Raw genomic sequence first — 21361 nt, forward strand, 5'->3', positions numbered from 1 at the left:
GATATTCATGCCAAAAGATTGGTGCGTGCCTTTCATCGGGCTCACCCTGATCGCCCTGGTGGCGTGGTTGAGGGTTCGGTGACCCCTCCTCAAGGGGGAGGTACTGTTGTGAGTTCATTTTCCCCTTCGTCACTGAGGTCTGGTGAACTCCCTATTCTGGTAAAGGAAGGTAATGAGCCTGATTATCAGGCACCTGAGTCTAATGAGGATGACTGGCTGAGTGGAGTCACTGACTGGAAATAAGGCTGCCGACGCCCTTCTGCCCTGCGGGTGATTTTTCTCTGGACTTCTAGGACACCAGTCTGATTCCTGCTTCCCTAAAGCTAAGTTACTGCTTTGCCTGTTCGCATTTGTGTTTTGTGTTTGTTTTCCTTGCTTTTCTGGATTCTGCCATTCCCTGCTGGGATGAGCTGAATCTCCTTTTGCCGGTTGCTCTGTCTTCAGAATATTCCTGAGTACTGACATAGCTTTTTTGAAGCCTAGCGTCTTCAGGGCCTTTTTCACTGTCAGTCTGTTGGCTCTTATTTTCATAGGGTTTTTCACGGATTGCAGACAGCAGCCTTCCTGTCCTTTCCTATCTAGGTAGTTTGGGCCCCATCTTTGCTCAGTCTATCTTTCTGTCTGTGTTAGTGTTTTCATCTTTCTTCACCGTCATTATATGTTGGGGGCTGCCTTTTGCTTTGGGGTCTGCTCTGGGGCAGTTTGGATTTCCCCTTTCTTTCTTTAGGCCTATTTAATTCTCCGGCTGTGATTGAGGGGTCTAGGGCATTGTAGGAACCCCCCACGGCTACTGCTAGTTGTGTTGATAGGTTCAGGGGTCTGCAATCCGATAGCTGCCAACCTCTCTGGTTTTCTGGGCTTAGCTAGCATTTCTGTTTTTGCCTCCTACGGTGACTCAATCATAACATCTGAGGTTCATTGCTCCACGTTGGCTGGTCATCCAGGTATTTTTGGTCAGTCAGTCTTTTTGGTTGCCTGCCTTGTCTCGTGATGTCAGAAATTTTGTGCAGTCCTGTGGGACTTGCTCCCAATCTAAGCCTTGTTCTCGTTCTAGTGGGTTGTTGATGCCCTTGCCGGTGCCCAGGAGACCATGGACCCATATTTCAATGGATTTTATTTCTGATCTGCCTGTCTCTCAGAGGATGTCTGTTATCTGGGTGATTTGTGATAGATTCTCTAAGATGGTCCATCTTGTATCACTCCCTAAGTTGCCATCTTCCTCAGAGTTGGTGCCCTTGCTTTTGCAACAGGTGGTTCGCTTGCACGGGATTCCTGAGAACATTGTATCGGACAGAGGAGTTCAGTTTGTCTCTAGATTCTGGAGGGCCTTTTGTTCCAAGTTGGGAATTCAGTTGTCCTTCTCCTCTGCATTTCACCCTCAGACCAATGGGCAGATGGAGAGAACAAACCAGACTTTGGAGGCTTATTTGAGATGCTTAATATCTGCTGATCAGGATGATTGGGTCTCATTTTTACCCTTGGCCGAATTTGCTTTAAATAATAGAGCTAGTTCTGCCACTTTGATGTCACCCTTTTTCTGTAACTTTGGGTTTCATCCTCGATTTTCTTCAGGGCAGGTGGAGTCTTCTGCCTGTCCAGGGGTTGACACTGTGGTGGAAAGAATGCAGCAGATTTGGGACCAAGTGGTGGATAAGTTGTTTCTTTCCCAGGAAAAGGCCCAGCGGTTTTCTAACCGGAATAGGACCATTGGTCCCCAGTTTAAGGTAGGTGATATGGTCTGGTTGTCATCAAAGAAAATCTCGATGAAAGTGACTTCTCCAAAGTTTAAACCTAGATTTATTGGAACTTACAAGATTTTGGAGATTATTAATCCAGTCTCTTTTCGGTTGGCTCTTCCTGTCACATTTAAGATTCATAATGTGTTTCATAAGTCCTTGTTGAAGAGGTTTGTTGAACCAGTGGTTCCTATGGCGGCACCTCCTGACCCTGTGTTGATTGAAGGTAACATGGAATATGAGGTAGAGAAGATACTGGATTCCCGTCTGGCTAGACGGAGACTCCAGTATTTGGTTAAGTGGAAGGGTTATGGTCAGGAGGATAATTCCTGGGTCTCTGCCTCTGATATTCATGCCGAAAGATTGGTGCGTGCTTTTCATCGGGCTCATCCTGATCGGCCTGGTGGCTTGGATGAGGGTTCGGTGACCCCTCCTCAAGTTGGAGGTACTGTTGTGAGCTCATCTGTTCATTCACCTTTTGTGTCCGAGGATCTCCCTCTTCTGGTGAAGGAAGGTAGTGAGGCTGATTTGGATGAAAGAAACCAAACACCTGATCAGGTGGATTGTGACTGGATAACAGGAACTTCAGACAGGATATAAGGCAACCAACGCCCTTCTGAGTGGCTGGTGATTTCTCTGCTGGATTCTTGGAGACCAGTCTGATTCCTGCTTCCCAAAGATAAGTTTTTGCTCTGCTATTGAGCTTATTAGTTTTGGTTTTGTTTACCTTGTTTTATGAGTTCAGCCATCCCCGGCTGGGGGTGTGCTGGATTCTTATTCCTTGATCAGTGTTCTCTTTTGCTCTGCTTTCAGAATATTCTGAGTGCTGATATAGGGTTTGAAGTCTAGTGACTTCAGGGTCCTTTTTGCTTATCAGTTGTGTTGGTAATATTTTTAGCAGGGTTTTCTCGGATTGCAGACAGCAGCTTTTCTGTCCTGTCCTTTTTAGTTAGCTTGGGCCCCATTGTTTGCTCAACCTATCTTTCTATCTGTGTTAGTGTTTTCATCTTGCTTCACGTCATTATATGTTGGGGCTGCCTATTGCTTTGGGGTCTGCTCTGGGGCAGTCAGTTTTTCCCTTTTCTCTCTTTAGGCTTATTTAGATCTCTGGCTGTGACGAGGTGTCTAGGATCACCGTAGGAACACTCCATGGCTACTGCTAGTTGTGTGATAGGATTAGGGGTCTGCAATCCGCTAGTTTCCAACCTCTCTGATTTTCTGGGCTGAGTTTGTGTTTTGTTTTTTCCTCCTCGGTGACTCAATCATAACAGGGAACCATCCTTCTTCTGCACAAAGACCATTGGAGCAGCCCAAGGACTTTGGCTCTCCTGGATCACTCAATTATCCAACATGCTGGCCACTATATCTTTCACCTCCTGGTACATCTTGGATGGAATCTGGTGGTAGTATTCTTGGATTGGCACAACATCTTCAGTAAGTATTTAGTGCAACAGCAATAGCGATAGCATATCCAAAGTCCTCGTCATGTCTTAAGAAGGCCTCTTGGAATTCCAACAGCGTTTCCTCTAGAAGCTTTTGCTGTCCCAGAGTCCAGGTCTGACAGTCCACCTCCATCAGGGCCATGATCGCCTGGCCATTCCACTCCACTGTTGGATCTTTCCTTTGTTGGACATCTACGGCATAGGTCCAGGCCGATCTCTTATCTGGCTATAACGTGAAGTCTCTCCTACATAGGACTTTCCAATCGGACACGTAGACTTCAGCTAGTAGAGTACCTCGGGGGATGGTTAATTTGCTGTCTAGAACATTATTACAACGAATGGGCATACACCTATCCTTCACAATGGCAAGGGTCCAGGCTACCAGTGGTCTGGTCATCATTTTCCCATGGGTGGCAGAATTGATCAGCACTTCCAGTCCTCTGCGGCACCCTCAATCATCAGATGGACTGGCCACACATGGTGCTCTTTTGCAGACTACAGCTCCTCAACATATGCTGCAGAATCTTCTGAGTCGGCCAGTGTGTGGTGACCCGTTGCCAATACTTAGGCCCTTCTCTGGCATAGGGATGTTGATCTTGATCTCTCAACACGTTCATACACATCATCATGTCCAATCCTCACTGGGACGGATGGTCTACAAGCACGATCCATAAATCATGCCTGAACAATCGGACTTGCTTCCAAACTATACCTTGTACGTCCATAGCATTGTTATTGTCAGCCGTCAGCCTGATGACTCTTTCATCTTCTGGCTCAATTATGGGACAAAAATGCATTTTGAAGAACTCCAGGGGAATAATAGTGCATTCCGACCCAGAGTCAACTTGACAGTGTACCTTCTGGCCTTCTAAATCGAGTTCCATAACTGAACTGCTGGCATATAGGTCATGTTCATCTCATATGGGGCTAGATTTTAGGTGGACGACTGCAAAGTGCCTGACTACTGCAGCAGGCAAACGTTTAACGCTGGCTCAGCCTCCATCTGTACAGAGCGGACCCTAGCTATATGGCCGTATCATCGGCAGAGCTAGCATTGGGGTCCCCGGAGGGGTCGTGATCCTAACGTGTGGTGACTCACGGTCTCTCTGGCCAGTCTTGTGGTAGGGCCTAGGGACCGCGGAAACACTGCTGGTACATGTAGTGGCTGAATCCTTACCTGAGCGAAGCTCCCGTATTTGTTATGCACTGCTGTTGTCAGAGTCTGTATTTCCTCCTGTACTGCCTTCTGAATGGTGTTTGCGTACCGCATCAGTGTCTCCACCTCACACTATGTCCAGTTAAAGAATTTGCTCCTCAGCTGTGCCACCTGCACAAGAGCACCATGAACCCTTTCCTGCAGTGCAAATACGATACGATACACTTTATTGATCCCGAGAGAAATTATGGTATCACAGCAGCGTTACAACAGCATTACAAAAAAAACATTAAGAACAGCATTAGAGTAATTATTAGACACAAATCTTGCTGATGACTAACCACAATACATAACAAGCAAAGGTACACAAGTCTCTGATCATTTCCCTTAGTGCTCCAGCCCTAGGTTGCAGCCATCTTTCACCCTTAGTGAATTGTTATACATCTCCATAGCAGCAGACACAAACAATTTCCTGAATTTCTCCTTCTTGCACCTTAGTAGGATTAGACGGCTGCTGAATGTGCTCTTCTGATTCAAGAACAGCTCGCATAGTGGGTGTGTATTATTGTACATTATAGCCCTGTACTTCTTCTGAATCCTATCTTCCACCACCTCCTCAAAAGAGTCAAGATGGAGGCCAACAGCTGCACTTGACTTCTTGATAAGTTTGTTGAGCTTATTAGCGGCAGCTACTCGCACACCACTGCCCCAGCAAATGATAGCAAAAAAGATGGAACTTGCTACCATGAACTGGTAGAACATTTCCAGCATTTTACTGCACACATTGAACGACCTGAGCTTCCGCAGAAAGTACAGTCTGCTCATTCCCTTCTTGTGAACCTTCTCTGTATGACACCTCCAATCGAGTTTACTGTCGAGGTGAACCCCCAAATATTTGGAGCTCTCAACCATCTCCACCTCCTGGCCAGCAAAAGTGATTGGTAAATACTCCTCCTTTTTCCTTCTATAACTCACCACCATCTCCTTGGTTTTCTTTACATTTAGTTCTAGACAGTTAGTCTGGCAACAATCTACAAAGTCAGAAATCACCCTTCTATATTCCTCCTCACTCCGGTTCCCCACAATGCCCCCTACAATCATGAGAATTTTTGGAGGTGACAGAAATCGGATTTATACTGAAAGTCAGCTGTATACAATGTGAAGAGGAAGGGCGACAGCACTGTACCCTGAGGGGCTCCCACACGGCTCCATACTCCATACACATACAAATATCTTCTCTATGGTGTCCCTCTCGTATTCAGATCGCACCATCAATGTCTGCTTTGGCATCACCCTCTAGCGCATGCAGAGCTACCTCTGTTTGTAACTCCGGGGTCAGGTTACACATCTTGACCGCACTCCGAACCCTCTCCATCCAATCCTGAAGGCCCCTGTTACTATTGTTGAATTTGGCCATGTGATGAAGCAGGGTTCATGCTGGAAGGTAACCTATCTGGGCTAACACCTAAGGGACTTTCTTTACCGTCAACTCTGAGACTTGTTGGATAGGCAGTGCTGGGTCAAGTTGACCTTGCTGGGCTAGGGCACCTTGAACTGGGCCCTTAGCTGGCAATTTGGAATTGCTTCCTGTTGCGTACCTGTCCACAACGATCGCTGTATGCTGCTGACTATGCCAAGTTGTCAGTCTTGTAACGGTGTGTGTTCCTCTTGATACAGAAAAGTCACAGAAAACTGACCCACTCACCGTAATTATTTTGCTTAGTTATGTGGTTGACTCAAGGAGAAAATAGAAAACATTCAGACATTCAGATGAGAGGCTGAGACTCATCTGCGGCACAGCGCTCAATCTACCTATACAAACTACAAACTACTATACTTTCTATAAATCTACCTACTGGCATGCCGGTCTAAACTGGGGTTCACCTGCGGTACAGCATAACAGCTTACAATCTTATAATCAATTACCTCTAACCCCCAACCAAATACCCCTTCCCCATCCCAATGTGACTTAAGTGAACTGAGAGGAATAGTCTGTCCTCAACTATATCAAAAATACCCAGATAACAGTTAACCCACTGTGATGGCTATTTAGCCTTAACCAAAGACAATAGAAGTTGAACAATTATCCCGTACTATAATGTTCCTCCAAAAACCTCTCCTGAAACAAAAAGACGTTCAAGTGTAGTCTGAAGTCTTTTGCGTGCCATGTTGGAACTTGGGCATGGATCAGGATTCTTAATTATGGAACAAACAGGAAACATGGCAGTGAATCCAGAATTTCCGGACACTGATTTTGGCAATAAATGTTGGCTAAAAAAGTGAATATGCTTATTTATATAACTAAGGCTCTATTTCAGCCTGGAGTATTTTGGAGACTGAAGGTAGTAAGGGGTGTGCACGGGTACGCACTGCGACAGCACAGTGGGCCTTAGGTTTGCTCCGGACAAACAATCGGTGTATACAGATGGATGCGGGGTCCCTCCAGCAAGTGAACAGTACAATTGATGACTGTCACTTAACTCCTTATCTGTCTCTCAGTTGTAATCCTGGGAGAAATCTCCTCACATCTGGATAGGTTCTGGTCACGGACACGATCAGCTCCACTCTGCCACTGCTCTGGTCTGGGATACTTCCACTAGAGAATGTTGCTGGATTCCCCTCCAGCATGTCTTCTCTCTGTTCCCAATAGCTTCAGACTGATCTTAAAATGGCTGCACTTCCTCTTCCTGTGTTTCACATCATTTCAGATTGTAGCTTCCTCTCTAACATGCAGGATATATCTTTATATCTTACAGTCATTCAGTAATGTCTTAGGCAACAGTGACAACATTACTGCAGATGCTCAACCATATTTACAACAGTACATTATTACATACCTCCCAACTTTTGAACAAGGGAAAGAGGGACAAAGGCTGTGGAAATTTTAGGCCAAGCCCCCAACCACACCCATTCAACAACTAGTTACATCCATGTCCACACCCCAACCGCACCCATTTAGTACTGCTGATCACACTGACTGGTACTGAGGGCACAGTGACTGGCATTACAGGCACAGTGGCTCACATTATGAGCACAGTGGCTGGTACTGTTGGCACATTGACTGGTACTGAGGAAAAGAAAGAATAGAGGAGAGAAAGAAAGAAATAAAGAACAGAGAGGGAAAGAAAGAGGGGAAAGAAAAAAACAGAGAAAGAAACAAACAAACAAACAAACAAAGAAACAAAGAAAGAAAGAGGGGAAAGAGAGAACAGAGAAAGAGAAAGAAAGAAAGAAAGAGGTGAAAGAAAGAACAGAGAGAAAGAAAGAGGGGACAGAAAAAAGAACAGAGAGGGAGAGAGAAAGAAAGAGGGGAAAGAAAGAACAAAGAGGGAGAGAGAAAGAAAGAGAAAGAAAGAACAAAGAGGGAGAGAGAACGAAAGAGAAAGAAAGAACAGAGAGAGAAAGAAAGAAAGAAAGTGGGGAATGAAAGAAAGAGAGAGAGAAAGAACAGAGAGAAAGAAAGAGGGGAAAGAGAACAGAGAGAGAAAGAAAGAACAGAGAGAAAGAAAGAGGTGACAGAAAAAAAGAAATAATAGAAAGAAAGAACAGAGAGGGAGATAAAAAGAAAAAGGGGAAAGAAAGAACAGAGAGAGAAAGAAAGAGAAAGAAAGAAAGAAAAGAGAGAGAGAACCAAGCGAGAAAGAAAGAACAGAGAGAAATAAAGAACAGAGAGAAAGAGAAAGAAAGAAAGAAAGAAAGAAAGAAAGAAAGAGGGGAAGAAAGAACAGAGATAAAGCGAGAAAGAAAGAATGGAAGAAAGAGGGGAAAGAAAGAAACAGAGCGAGAGATAGAAAGAACAGAGAGAAAGAAAGAAAGGACAGAAAAAAGAACAGAGAGAGAGAAAAAAAGAAAGAGGGGAAAGAAAGAACAGAGGGAGAGAGAAAGAAAGAACAGAGATAAAGAAAAAAAGAAAGAAAAAGGAGCAAAGATAGAAAGAAAGAGTGGACAGAAAAAAAGAACAGAGAGGGATAAAAAAAGAAGGGAAAGAAAGAACAGAGAGGGAGAAAAAAAGAAAGAGGGGAAAGAACAGAGAGGGAGAGAGAAAGTAGAGGGGAAATAAAGGACAGAGAGCGAAAGAGAAAGAAAGAAAGAACAGAGAGAGAAAGAAAGAAAGAAAGAAAGAAAGAAAGAAGGGAAGGAAAGAAAAGAGAGAGACGAAGAAAGAGAAAGAAAGAAAGAAAGAAGGGAAACAAAGAACAGAGAGAGAAGGAAACAAAGAGAACACAGAAAGAGAAAGAATAGAGAGAGAGAGAAAGAGAGGAAAGAGAAACAGAGAGAGAAAGAAAGAACAGAGAGAGAGAGAAAGGAAGAGCATGGAGAGAGAAAGAAAGAACAGAGAGAGAAAGATTGGAGAGAGAAAAAGAGGGGAAAGAAAGAAAGAACAGAGCGAAAGAAAGAACAGAGAGAGAAAGGAAGAGGGGAAGAAAGAAAGAAAGAGAGAAGAAAGAGAAAGAAACAGAGAGAGAAAGAAAGATTCTATAAAGATACTTTATCAGCCTGGCTCCCATTGTAGTGCCCAACTGAGCCTCCCGGTGCAGGACATATCATGATCCGCTCACATGCCTGACATCTCTGCTTTCAATGCAATCCTGCTGTCGGAGGAGGACACGGTGATGGATCTGAAGTATTCCGTGAAGTACCTCCATGGTTCCATCACAATCTCCTCCTGAAATTACCTCATTTCTGGTCAGCTTCCAGCACGTCACTTCCGGTGGAACGTCACTTGCAAATTTTAAAGTGCTCCTCGGGGCTCCGATGTGTACTCCTGTGTCCGTGGGAAAAGTAACCTCCCCGCCGGGGAGGGGGGCAGACTCAAAATCAGGACTGTCCTGCTGGATCCAGGACGGTTGGGAGGTATGAATGCTCTGCACCAAACACCTTGTACATGCATGGCTCCGCACACCTCATACACACACGGTTCAGCTTTGTATGTCTCGTACACACACAGTTCCGCTCTGTACACCTCGCGCACACACATGGCTCCACTCCGTAAACCTCATACACATACAGCTCTGCTCCGTACACCTTGTACACACGTGGCCACGCTCTGTACACCTTGTACATGCATGACTCCACTCTGTAAACCTTGTACACATGCGACTTTGCTCCATACACCTCGCACATACGCGGTTCCGCTCCATACACCTCACACACTTGACTCCGCTCCATACACACGCGACTCCACTCCATACACACATGGCTCCGCTCCGTACACCCGTGGCTCCGCTCCATACACCCCGTACACACACGAATCCACTCCATACACACGCGGCTCCACTCCGTACACCCCGTACACACACAGCTCTGCTCAGCTCCGTAAACACATGGCTCAGCTCCGTACAATTTGTACACACAGAGCTCCGTTCCGTACACCTTGTACACACACGCGGCTTCGCCCCATACACCTCGTACATACACGCGGCTCTGCTCCATACACCTTGTACACACACGCGGCTCTGCTCCGCACATCCCGTACACACGCTGCTCCGCTCCGTACACTCTGTACACACGTGGCTCCACTCCGTATACCTCGTACACTCGTGGCTCCGCTCCATACACCCCGTACACATGCGGCTACGCTCCGTACACACCATACACACGCGACTCCGCTCCGTACACCTCGTACACACACAGCTCTGCTCCATACACCTCGCACACACTCGTGTTATGATTGAGTCACCGTAGGAGGCAAAAACAGAAATGCTAGCTAAGTCCAGAAAACCAGAGAGGTTGGCAGCTATCAGATTGCAGACCCCTGAACCTATCAACACAACTAGCAGTAGCCGTGGGGGGTTCCTACGATGCCCTAGACCCCTCGATCACAGCCGGAGAATTAAATAGCCTAAAGACAGAAAGGGAAATCTAAACTGCCCCAGAGCAGACCCCAAAGCAAAAGGCAGCCCCCCACATATAATGACGGTGAAGCAAGAAGAAAGAACACAACACAGACAGAAAGATAGACTGAGCAAAGACGGGGCCCAAGCTAACTAGATAGGAAAGGACAGGAAGGCTGCTGCCTGCAATCCGTGAAAAACCCTATGAAAATAAGAGCCAACAGACTGACAGTGAAAAAGGCCCTGAAGATGCTAGGCTTCAAAAAGACTATGTCAGTACTCAGGAATATTCTGAAGACAGAGCAACAGGCAAAAGAAGAATCAGCTCACCCCAGCAGGGAATGGCAGAATCCAGAAAAGCAAGGCAAACAAAAACAAAACACAAATGCTAAAAGGCAAAACAGAAAACTTAGCTTTAGAGGAGCAGGAATCAGACTGGTTTCCTAGAAGTCCACAGAGAAATCACCCGCAGGCCAGAAGGGCGTCGGCAGCCTTATATCCAGTCACTAACTCCACTCAGCCAAGTCTTCATCATCAGCCCCAGGTGTTTGACAATCAGGCTCACTACCTTTCTTCACCAGAAGAGGGAGTTCCTCGGGCCTCAGTAGTGAAGGGGAAAATGAACTCACAACACATGGCCATCAAGTGGTGCTTCTACTTAGGAGTCTGATTAGTCTGATATATATGGGCGTGTGGGTATTTGTAGTACTTTGGTTCTTTAGATTTGCTGTTAAAATGTCGCCGTTAAACCGCGCACGCGTAAGTTTATTTGGCTATGCTGTTATTACATATGGTCATTTAGTAGCCCCTTCTTTTTGAAAAATCTCCATCGATTTAGGCCTTTGCAAAAATGGTTGTTGTCACATTTGCTGCAAATCAACTTCATTTGTTCACTTTGAATTGTTGACAATATGGTTGCCGTAGGTTGCAGAAGGGCGTTGGCAGCCTTATATCCAGTCCGTGACTCCACTCAGCCAGTCATCATCATTAGACTCAGGTGCCTGATAATCAGGCTCATTACCTTCCTTTACCAGAATAGGGAGTTCACCAGACCTCAGTGACGAAGGGGAAAATGAACTCACAACAGTACCTCCCCCTTGAGGAGGGGTCACCGAACCCTCAACCACGCCACCAGGGCGATCAGGGTGAGCCCGATGAAAGGCACGCACCAATCTTTTGACATGAATATCAGAGGCAGAGACCCAGGAATTATCCTCCTGACCATAACCCTTCCACTTAACCAAATACTGGAGTCTCCGTCTAGCCAGACGGGAATCCAGTATTTTCTCTACCTCATATTCCATGTTACCTTCAACCAATACAGGGTCTGGAGGTGCCACCCCAGGAACAACTGATTCAACAAACCTCTTCAACAAGGACTTATGGAACACATTATGGATTTTAAATGTGACAGGGAGAGCCAAACGAAAAGAGACCGGATTAATAATCTCCAAAATCTTGTAAGGTCTAATAAATCTAGGCTTAAACTTAGGAGAAGCCACCTTCATAGCAATATTTTTTGATGATAACCACACCATAGCACCAATCTTAAACTGGGGACCAATGGTCCTATGTCGATTGGAAAACCGCTGGGCCTTTTCCTGGGAGAGAGATAACTTATCCACCACTTGGTCCCAGATTTGGTGCATTCTCTCCACCACAGTGTCAACACCTGGGCAGGCAGAAGGCTCCACCTGCCCTGAAGAAAATTGAGGATGAAACCCAAAGTTACAAAAAAAAAGGTGACATCAAAGTGGCAGAACTAGCTCTATTATTTAAAGCAAATTTGGCCAAGGGCAAAAATGAAACCCAATCATCCTGATCAGCTGAAATAAAACATCTCAAATATGACTCCAAGGTCTGGTTTGTTCTCTCTGTCTGCCCATTGGTCTGAGGGTGAAAAGCAGAGGAGAAGGACAACTGAATTCCCAGCTTGGAACAGAAAGTCCTCCAAAATCTAGACACAAACTGAACTCCTCTGTCAGATACAATGTTCTCAGGAATCCCGTGCAAGCGAACCACCTGTTGCAAAAACAGGGGCACCAACTCAAAGGAAGACGGCAACTTAGGGAGTGGTACAAGATGAACCATCTTAGAGAACCTATCACAAATCACCCAAATAACAGTCATTCTTTGAGAGACCGGCATATCAGAGATGAAATCCATTGAAATATGGGTCCATGGCCTCCTGGGGACTGGCAAAGGCATCAACAACCCACTAGAGCGAGAACAAGATTTAGACCGGGAGCAAGTCCCACAGGACTGCACAAAATTCCTGACATCATGAGACAAGGTGGGCCACCAAAAAGAGCGACTCACCAGATCTCTAGTACCAAAAATACCTGGATGACCAGCCAATGCAGAGCAATGAACTTCAGTCATCACTCTCTTCTTCCACTGGTCAGGAACATACAACTTTCCACTGGGACAACGCTCAGGTTTGTCCTCCTGGAACTCTTGCAGAGCAAGTCTCAAATCAGGCGAGATGGCAGAAAGAACTACCCCTTCGCCTAAGATGGTAGCAGGCTTGGTAACCACAGTAGAATCAGCAAAGAAGCTCCTAGAGAGGGCGTCTGCCTTGACATTCTTAGTTCCAGGAAGAAAAGAGACCACAAAATCAAAACGTGTAAAAAACAAAGCCCACCTAGCCTGTCTAGGGTTCAAGCGTTTAGCCGACTCTAGGTAAATCAAATTCTTGTGGTCAGTGAGGACCACAACTTGATGTTTAGCTCCCTCCAACCAATGTCTCCACTCCTCAAATGCCCATTTCATGGCCAACAGTTCCCGATTCCCCACATCATAGTTACGTTCAGATGGAGAGAACTTTCGGGAAAAGAAAGCACAGGGATTCATTTTAGATGTTACAGGATCCTTTTGGGACAAAACAGCTCCTGCACCAATCTCAGAAGCATCCACCTCTACCTGGAACGGGAGTGAGACATCAGGTTGCCGCAAAACCGGGACGGAGGTAAATCTTCGCTTCAGCTCCTGAAAGGAAGCAACAGCCTCCGGAGACCAATTCAACACATCAGCACCTTTCTTAGTCAGATCAGTCAATGGCTTGGCAATACTAGAAAATTTTGCTATAAATTTCCGATAAAAATTAGCAAAACCCAAAAACTTCTGGAGGGCCTTCAAAGAAGTGGGCTGAACCCAATCATAACTGGCCTGTACCTTGGCCGGGTCCATTTCAATAGTTAATGGAGACAAAATAAATCCCAAAAATGAAATCCTCTGTACTCCAAAAAGGCATTTAGATCCTTTGACATACAGGGAATTCTCCCTCAAGATCCGGAACACAGTCCGAATATGTTCCACATGAGAATCCCAATCCTTGGAGAAGATCAAAATATCATCCATATAGATAATCAAAAATTTATCGACAAAGTCTCGGAAAATATCGTTCATGAAGCATTGGAAGACAGAAGGGGCATTAGTGAGCCCAAAAGGCATCACCAGGTACTCAAAATGTCCCTCTGGAGTATTAAACGCCGTCTTCCATTCATCCCCCTGCTTAATGCGGATAAGATTATACGCCCCCCTGAGGTCAAGCTTGGTAAACCAGCAAGCACCTCTAACTCTAGAGAATAGATCCGAAATCAGGGGTAACGGATACTGATATTTAATAGTAATTTTATTGAGGGCACGATAATCAATACAAGGCCTTAAAGAACCATTCTTTTTGGCCACAAAAAAAAAACCCGGCACCTAAGGGTGAAGAGGATGGTCTAATATGACCCTTCTCCAACGCCTCCTTAATATAGGACCGCATAGCCTCGTGCTCGGGTACAGATAAATTGAAGAGCCGACCCTTGGGAAATTTACACCCCGGGCTCAGTTCAATTGCACATTCATAACTCCTGTGAGGAGGCAAGGACACAGACTCATTCTCACTAAATACATCATAAAAGTCCGCCAAATAGTCAGGAACATCATGCGACTGAGGAGAGGTGGAAAAAAACGGAGCCTCTCTACAGGCACACCGACAACCCCAACTCACCACAGACACAGATTTCCAATCCAAGACTGGATTATGAATTTGCAACCAGGGAAACCCCAGAACAACAGCATCATGCAGACCATGTAACACCAAAAGTCTGCAATTTTCTTGATGGTCTGGGGCGACCCGCATGACCACCTGGGTCCAAAACTGAGGCTTATTTTTCGCCAAAGGAGTTGCATCAATCCCCCTCAAAGGGATAGGCATCTGTTGAGGTGTCATAGGAAATCCACAACGTTTAGCAAAATCCAAGTCCATTAGGTTTAGCGCTGCTCCCGAATCCACAAAAGCCTTGGCGGAAAATGTGGACAGGGAGCAGATCAGAGTAATTGCCAGAAGAAACTTAGGTTGAACACCACCAACAGAAAACGTGTGTGCAAAGTGTTTCTCTCGTTTAGGACAAACAGAAATAATATGCGAGGCATCTCCACAGAAAAAACACAGCTTATTACGCCTTCTGAACTCCTGACGTTGCGCCTTAGACAAAACTCTATCACATTGCATAGGTTCCGACGTCTGTTCTACCGGTGGCAACACCTCTCGTGCAATCCTGCGTTCACGTAAACGCCGATCAACCTGAATGGCTAATGACATAGAATCGTCCAGACCAGAGGGAACAGGAAATCCCACCATAGTATCTTTTACGGCTTCTGACAAACCCTTCCGAAAGAGTGCAGCCAAGGCATTATCATTCTAGGTAGTAAGGACCGCCCACTTTCAGAACTTTTGACAGTACAACTCTGCAGAATCTCGACCCTGGTTCAATGCCAACAGGGTCTTTTCAGCCTGATCAATAGCATTAGGTTCATCATACAACAACCCCAAGGCTTGAAAGAATGCGTTCACATTAGTCAGAATAGGATCATCTGGTTTCAAAGAAAACGCCCAATCCTGGGGATCGCCACGCAGCAAAGAGATGACAATTTTAACCTGCTGTGCGGAGCTCCCTGACGAGTTAGGCTTCAAGGCAAAAAATAATTTACAATTATTTTTGAAACTCAAAAATTTAGATCGATCCCCAAAAAATACATCAGGTGTAGGGATCTTTGGTTCAACAGCATGCGAATGAGCAAGGTAGGCGGAAATTCCCCGCACTTCCACAGCGAGCTGCTCCACACGATCAGACAATTGCTTTATCTCCATTGAGAGAAAAAAAATTCCCCCTACGGCCTCAGAGATATAGAGGAAAGAATATACACACTTCTCTTTTTTTTTTTTTTTAAACAATTCTTTCCTGTTATTGAGTACCCTAGGATCTGCGGTAGGGCGGGTGATTCTGTTATGATTGAGTCACCGTAGGAGGCAAAAACAGAAATGCTAGCTAAGTCCAGAAAACCAGAGAGGTTGGCAGCTATCGGATTGCAGACCCCTGAACCTATCAACACAACTAGCAGTAGCCGTGGGGGGTTCCTACGATGCCCTAGACCCCTCGATCACAGCCGGAGAATTAAATAGCCTAAAGACAGAAAGGGAAATCTAAACTGCCCCAGAGCAGACCCCAAAGCAAAAGGCAGCCCCCCACATATAATGACGGTGAAGCAAGAAGAAAGAACACAACACAGACAGAAAGATAGACTGAGCAAAGACGGGGCCCAAGCTAACTAGATAGGAAAGGACAGGAAGGCTGCTGTCTGCAATCCATGAAAAACCCTATGAAAATAAGAGCCAACAGACTGACAGTGAAAAAGGCCCTAAAGACGCTAGGCTTCAAAAAGACTATGTCAGTACTCAGGAATATTCTGAAGACAGAGCAACAGGCAAAAGAAGAATCAGCTCACCCCAACAGGGAATGGCAGAATCCAGAAAAGCAAGGCAAACAAAAACAAAACACAAGTGCTAAAAGGCAAAGCAGAAAACTTAGCTTTAGAGGAGCAGGAATCAGACTGGTTTCCTAGAAGTCCACAGAGAAATCACCCGCAGGGCAGAAGGGCGTCGGCAGCCTTATATCCAGTCCGTGACTCCACTCAGCCAGTCATCATCATTAGACTCAGGTGCCTGATAATCAGGCTCATTACCTTCCTTTACCAGAATAGGGAGTTCACCAGACCTCAGTGACGAAGGGGAAAATGAACTCACAACACACTTGGCTCCACTCCGTACACCTTGTACACACACAGTTCTGCTACATCCACACTGTAAACCCCTCCTGACCCCACACATAAACTTCAATCATTCAGCACCATGACACCCAGCACAGCAGAGTCCTGCAGACACGGAAGCTCCTGATCATGTGACCCCTGACTCCTCCCCTCCTATGACCTCATCACAGGTCCTGTGCCACAGAAGAGAACACAGCCTAGCGACCTCATTGCAGGCTGTATGGGGATGCCTGCGGTGGGTCTCTGGGAGGGCGAGGATGGGTCGGTGCATGGGGTGGCGTGTGGCTTATCTCCATGCAGTGCAGAACAAATAGAGTCTACGGCGGGACAGTGGTGGCCGGAGCAAAAACGGGACTGTCCCACGGAAACCGGGACGCTTGGGAGCTATGGTATTATACTGATGCGGACACACTTATACCACCATGGTGAGACGAAACACATCTCATACATACTTGAATTTGTGGGGCAGACAATGGCGAATTTTCGCATCTGGGAGGATTGACAAGTCTGCACTCACACAGAATGACCGCAAACTTCTCAACCCCTTTAAAAGTTTATGAACCATTCAGAATTTTCCATATTTGTGCATAAATGTTGAGGATCTTACCCAAATCAAAAAATGAGTCAACAATATAAGACTTTGCAGGGTAAAAATAAAAATCATGTTAGCAGCATTTCACTACTAGACTGTAAGAAGAAAATAAAAAAGTAAAAAATCATACATAAAAAAATCAGATCGTTTGTTCTTTGTGAGTGGCAGATTACCCGCACTCAACAAATATCAAGGTGCCTATTCCTATTTTTTTTTCTAGGCATTTTTTTCTATCCACACCACTGACAGGATTTTGTTTAAACATAGGCGCTTAGAAAAAACAAAAAAAGTTAAAAAATAAAAAATGTACAGCAAACATAACACCACAATAGTCATTCAGGAGAAAAGACCTAGACTCCTGTTCTCACTTCTTGGAACAGCGCTTCTCAAGTCACATGTTCCAGATTGTTCCATCTTTCAAGTCCAGACAGAAAACACAATCCATGCTCCTAAGAAATGGTAATCTATTCAAAAAAACATAAAATACATAATTTACCTAATTAAGCATCACAAAAATATGCATATATTCATTGCATTTCGAGGTATACCTCTTCATCAAGAATAAACTTCAAAAATGCTGATTATTTACAGTTATCATACTGTGGCAGCACTGTGAATATTCATTAGATTGTTCAAAGAACTAGTAAAAACAAATACAGTGGGTATGGAAAGTATTCAGACCCCTTTAAATTTTTCACTCTTCCTTTCATTGCAGCCATTTGGTAAATTCAAAAAAGTTTTTTCTCATTAATGTACACTCTGCACCCCATCTTGACTGAAAGAACCCCCCAGAATTTTAGAAATGTTTGCAAATTCATTAAAAAAGAAAAACTGAACTATCGCATGATCATAAGTATTCAGACCCTTTGCTCAGACGTTTAAGTCACATGCTGTCCATTTCCTTGTGATTCTCTTTGAGATGGTTCTACTCCTTCATTGGAGTCCTGCTGTGTTTAACTAAACTGATAGGACTTGATTTGGAAAGGCACACACATGTCTATATAATACCTCACAGCCCACAGTGCATGTCACACCAAATGAGAATCATGAGGTCAAAGGAACTGGCCAAGGAGCTCAGAGACAGAATAGTGACAAGGCACAGATCTGGCCAAGGTTACAAAAGAATTTCTGTAGTAGACAAGGTTCCTAAGAGCACAATGGCCTCCTTAATCCTTAAATGGAAGAAGTTTGGGACCACCAGAAGTCTTCCTAGACCTGGCCGTCCATCCAAACTGAGCAATTGTGGGAGAGGAGCCTTGGTGAAAGAGGTAAAGAAGAACCCCAAGATCACTGTGGCTGAGCTCCACAGACGCAGTAGGGAGATGGAAGAAAGTTCCACAAAGTCAACTATCACTGCAGCCCTCCACCTGTCGGGCCTTCATGGCAGAGTGGCCCGATGGAAGTCTCTCCTCAGTGCCAGACATATGAAAGCCCGCATAGAGTGTGCTAAAAAACACATGAAGGACTCCCAGACTATGAGAAATAAGATTCTCTGGTCTGATGAGATGAAGATAGAACTTTTTGGTGATAGTTCTAAGTAGTATGTGTGGAGAAAACCAGGCACTGCTCATCACCTGCCCAATACAATTCCAACCGTGAAACATGGCGGCCGTGAGACTCTAGGAAAACTCCCAAGGTGTGCGCCGCGGCTAGGAAAGCTTCGAAAGTGTACGCCGCGGTGTACAGCACTCTATTACATCCTAGGGACTGTGAGCACAAGCACAAGAGGGGTGCCCCCTCTGTACTTATGCTTACCAGGCCCCATATAGCAGTAAGGGCAGTAATGTCCTGATGGTGGCCCTGCATCTAGAATATGAAAAGACATAAAATAATCCAAATGTTGTTATTCTGTTTATTTGGTAAAATAATACTAATCATTTGACATAGCTTTGATACAGGTTAGAGAATACTTGTGCTTAATGTTAAGAAAACAGCATTTAAATATAATTTGCATTCATTTACATTAAAGTAACATTATTTGGTTCTCTCTGTCCCCACAAATTTACATTTTGTAATACAAAACTTCATTTTTTGCAGTCCACTACCACCTTAGAATACGGGCGGATTGTGATTTACACTACAAGTCTGCGTGTGGTAAGAAACACTTTTGAGAGGTGTGAAATGGTCCGGAAAATCTTCCAGAATCACAGAGTAAAATTTGAGGAAAAGAATATTGCCCTAAATAGTGAATATGGAAAAGAGGTTGACGAGAGATGTCGCCGGGTGTCTGAAACGCCATCTCTACCTGTTGTATTCATTGATGGCCATTATCTTGGGGTAAGTGCATGTAATTGTGCTGTTATTATTAAAGCACCACTCCAGTGTTTTTTTTTTATGTTTCAGCGCTGGAGTGGTGTTACTAATGTAAGTTCCCTGTCCTTAGCATTATACTCACCAGCCTCTGTCTTCAGCTGTTCTCGGCACTGCTCCGGTCCTGCGCCAACATCTTGTGACCGCAACTTCTGACTGACCAGAAGTCAGAGGTAACGGTCACAAGATCTCAGTCTAAGTCTATGAGAACCTTATTATGGCCTCGTTCTGTCTCTCATAGACTTCCACTGAGTAGTGATGACCGGCTCACCCAGCAAACACTGGAGCGATCCATTGGGTCACATCCTGTAGAAGACGACTGGAGTGGCACCGATAACAGATGAAGACAGCAGCTGGTAAGTATAAGACTGGGGGCAGGGTACTTAGATTAGTCGCACAATTCCAGCTCCGCAATAACAAAAGAAAAATGCACGAGTGGTGCTTTAATTTGACTTGGAGCAAGGTGCTTTAGATAACTTTAAAGGGAATCAGTGACCAGGTTTTTGCTTCCTAATCTGAGAGCAGCATATTGGGCTGCTTACTTTAGTTTTGATAAAATTACTATTTTATCAGCAGCAGAATAATAAATCTGCTGCCATGCGGTCCTTTGTATTCTTGAGCTCTGTATAATTCTGCCCTCTCCACTGATTGGCAGCTTTCTGCCTACGCACAGTGTACACAGAAAGCTGCCAATCTGTAACGTGAGTGGAGGTATACAGAGCTCAGCATTCTGAGAACTGGTAGATCTGCAGAACTGGTAGATCATACATCGATGGACCCAGGATCTCTGGCCCTACATCATGCAGTTCTCAGATTGGGCTCCAAAAACCTGGTGACTTTGAACATAATCTACAAGAAGTTGAATATTATTGGAAATACAGTACATTGCATTACTTTGCTGATTTTGATCTTGAACGTCAGTATATATCAAAATCTGAAGGTGCGTTTTTAATTTTGAGTCTACATTTCTTGTAAGCAGAATGCATTTACATTATTTTACAGCATTTACTGGAATTAAATGTTTGGAAGATGCTGAGGGAGTACCTTGCTGACTGTACCAACATCCTCCATGATTCCTCTGTACCTTTTAATTATTGGGAATTCAAGCTGTCTCTCTATGCCTTGGAGGTCCTGGTCTGCCCTGCCGCTCGCATTTTATCAGAGCAGGTATTTAGTGCCTCTGGCGGAATTATAACAGATAAGCACATCCACCTGTCAATGGAAAATGCAGACAGGCTGACTCTTATAAAAATGAACAAGGGCTGATTTGGACCAGACTTCTCTACACCACCAAAGCATAACCTCAATACAGTGTCTTTTTTGGGAGGTGTATTCCCATGCATCTCTTCACAGCCACACATGGGTATACGCTTCCTGATTTTGGCTATTTGGTGTCATCCTCCTTCTCCTCATCCTCCACCAGACCACCATCACTAGAACACGGAGGTGACCGTGTGTTCTGCCTTCATACACATTGACACGGTGTGCAATCTAGCATACAGCATAAACCACCTTCTGTCTTCCAAAATAAGCAGACTGTTCTCTGTAGTCTAACTTGCTCATTTTTGAAGATTATAGAACATGCGGTAAAACTATAAAGAATACAAACGACATGGGCAGATGATCACACAGCTAACACAAATACAGGAAGTATACAGTGTGATGCTTTACCAGGATAACGAACTCAAGTAGGAGAGTTACAAGAGGACAAATAAACACGTGTGTCCTATGAAGTACACAGAAGAAAACGGCATCTTCCTCATCCCAGAATACATTGCTTCAATCCCACAATGCAACACTCACATTCAATGCATAGGCAAGCACAATGGGATACCCACTTTCCTATAATTGGAACATTTTTTCAGGAGGCTCTCCTGTACGTCCCGTGAAAGGGGTACTGGGGAATGTCCTAATTTTTGGCAGTCCACCCACACAATGCATAGGCAATAAATGTATAGGAGACACACTGTTTTATAATGGCCCTTTATGACTAGTAATGTTAACTGATGCCCCTATAAAAATAGGCTTTGTGACTTTAACATACAAGATGTGTGAACATAGCCAAAGTGGTGGAGAAGAATTTTTTTGGGGGGTTAATTCTTTTGCCTTACATACAAATTATTACCCTGGAAAGGATGTCCCTTAACATATTTCCCTTAACATATTTCCCTGTAAAATCAATTATGTTTTTT

General features: G+C 44.7%; 1 protein-coding gene across 1 annotated transcript in view; it reads left to right on the forward strand.

The window, feature by feature from the left end:
* The window catches only part of GRXCR1 (glutaredoxin and cysteine rich domain containing 1), a 182018-nt gene that overhangs the window by 135832 nt on the left and 24825 nt on the right, over window positions 1–21361 (forward strand). Inside the window, exon 2 of the mRNA XM_073583438.1 lies at window positions 18897–19136. Coding sequence (XP_073439539.1) covers window positions 18897–19136 — 240 coding nt within the window. The remainder of the gene's footprint in view (window positions 1–18896; window positions 19137–21361) is intronic.

This window comes from Dendrobates tinctorius, unplaced genomic scaffold, assembly GCF_039654945.1.
Source record: "Dendrobates tinctorius isolate UK_male_01 unplaced genomic scaffold, ASM3965494v1 ptg000079l, whole genome shotgun sequence".
In the NCBI taxonomy this organism is placed as follows: domain Eukaryota; kingdom Metazoa; phylum Chordata; class Amphibia; order Anura; family Dendrobatidae; genus Dendrobates; species Dendrobates tinctorius.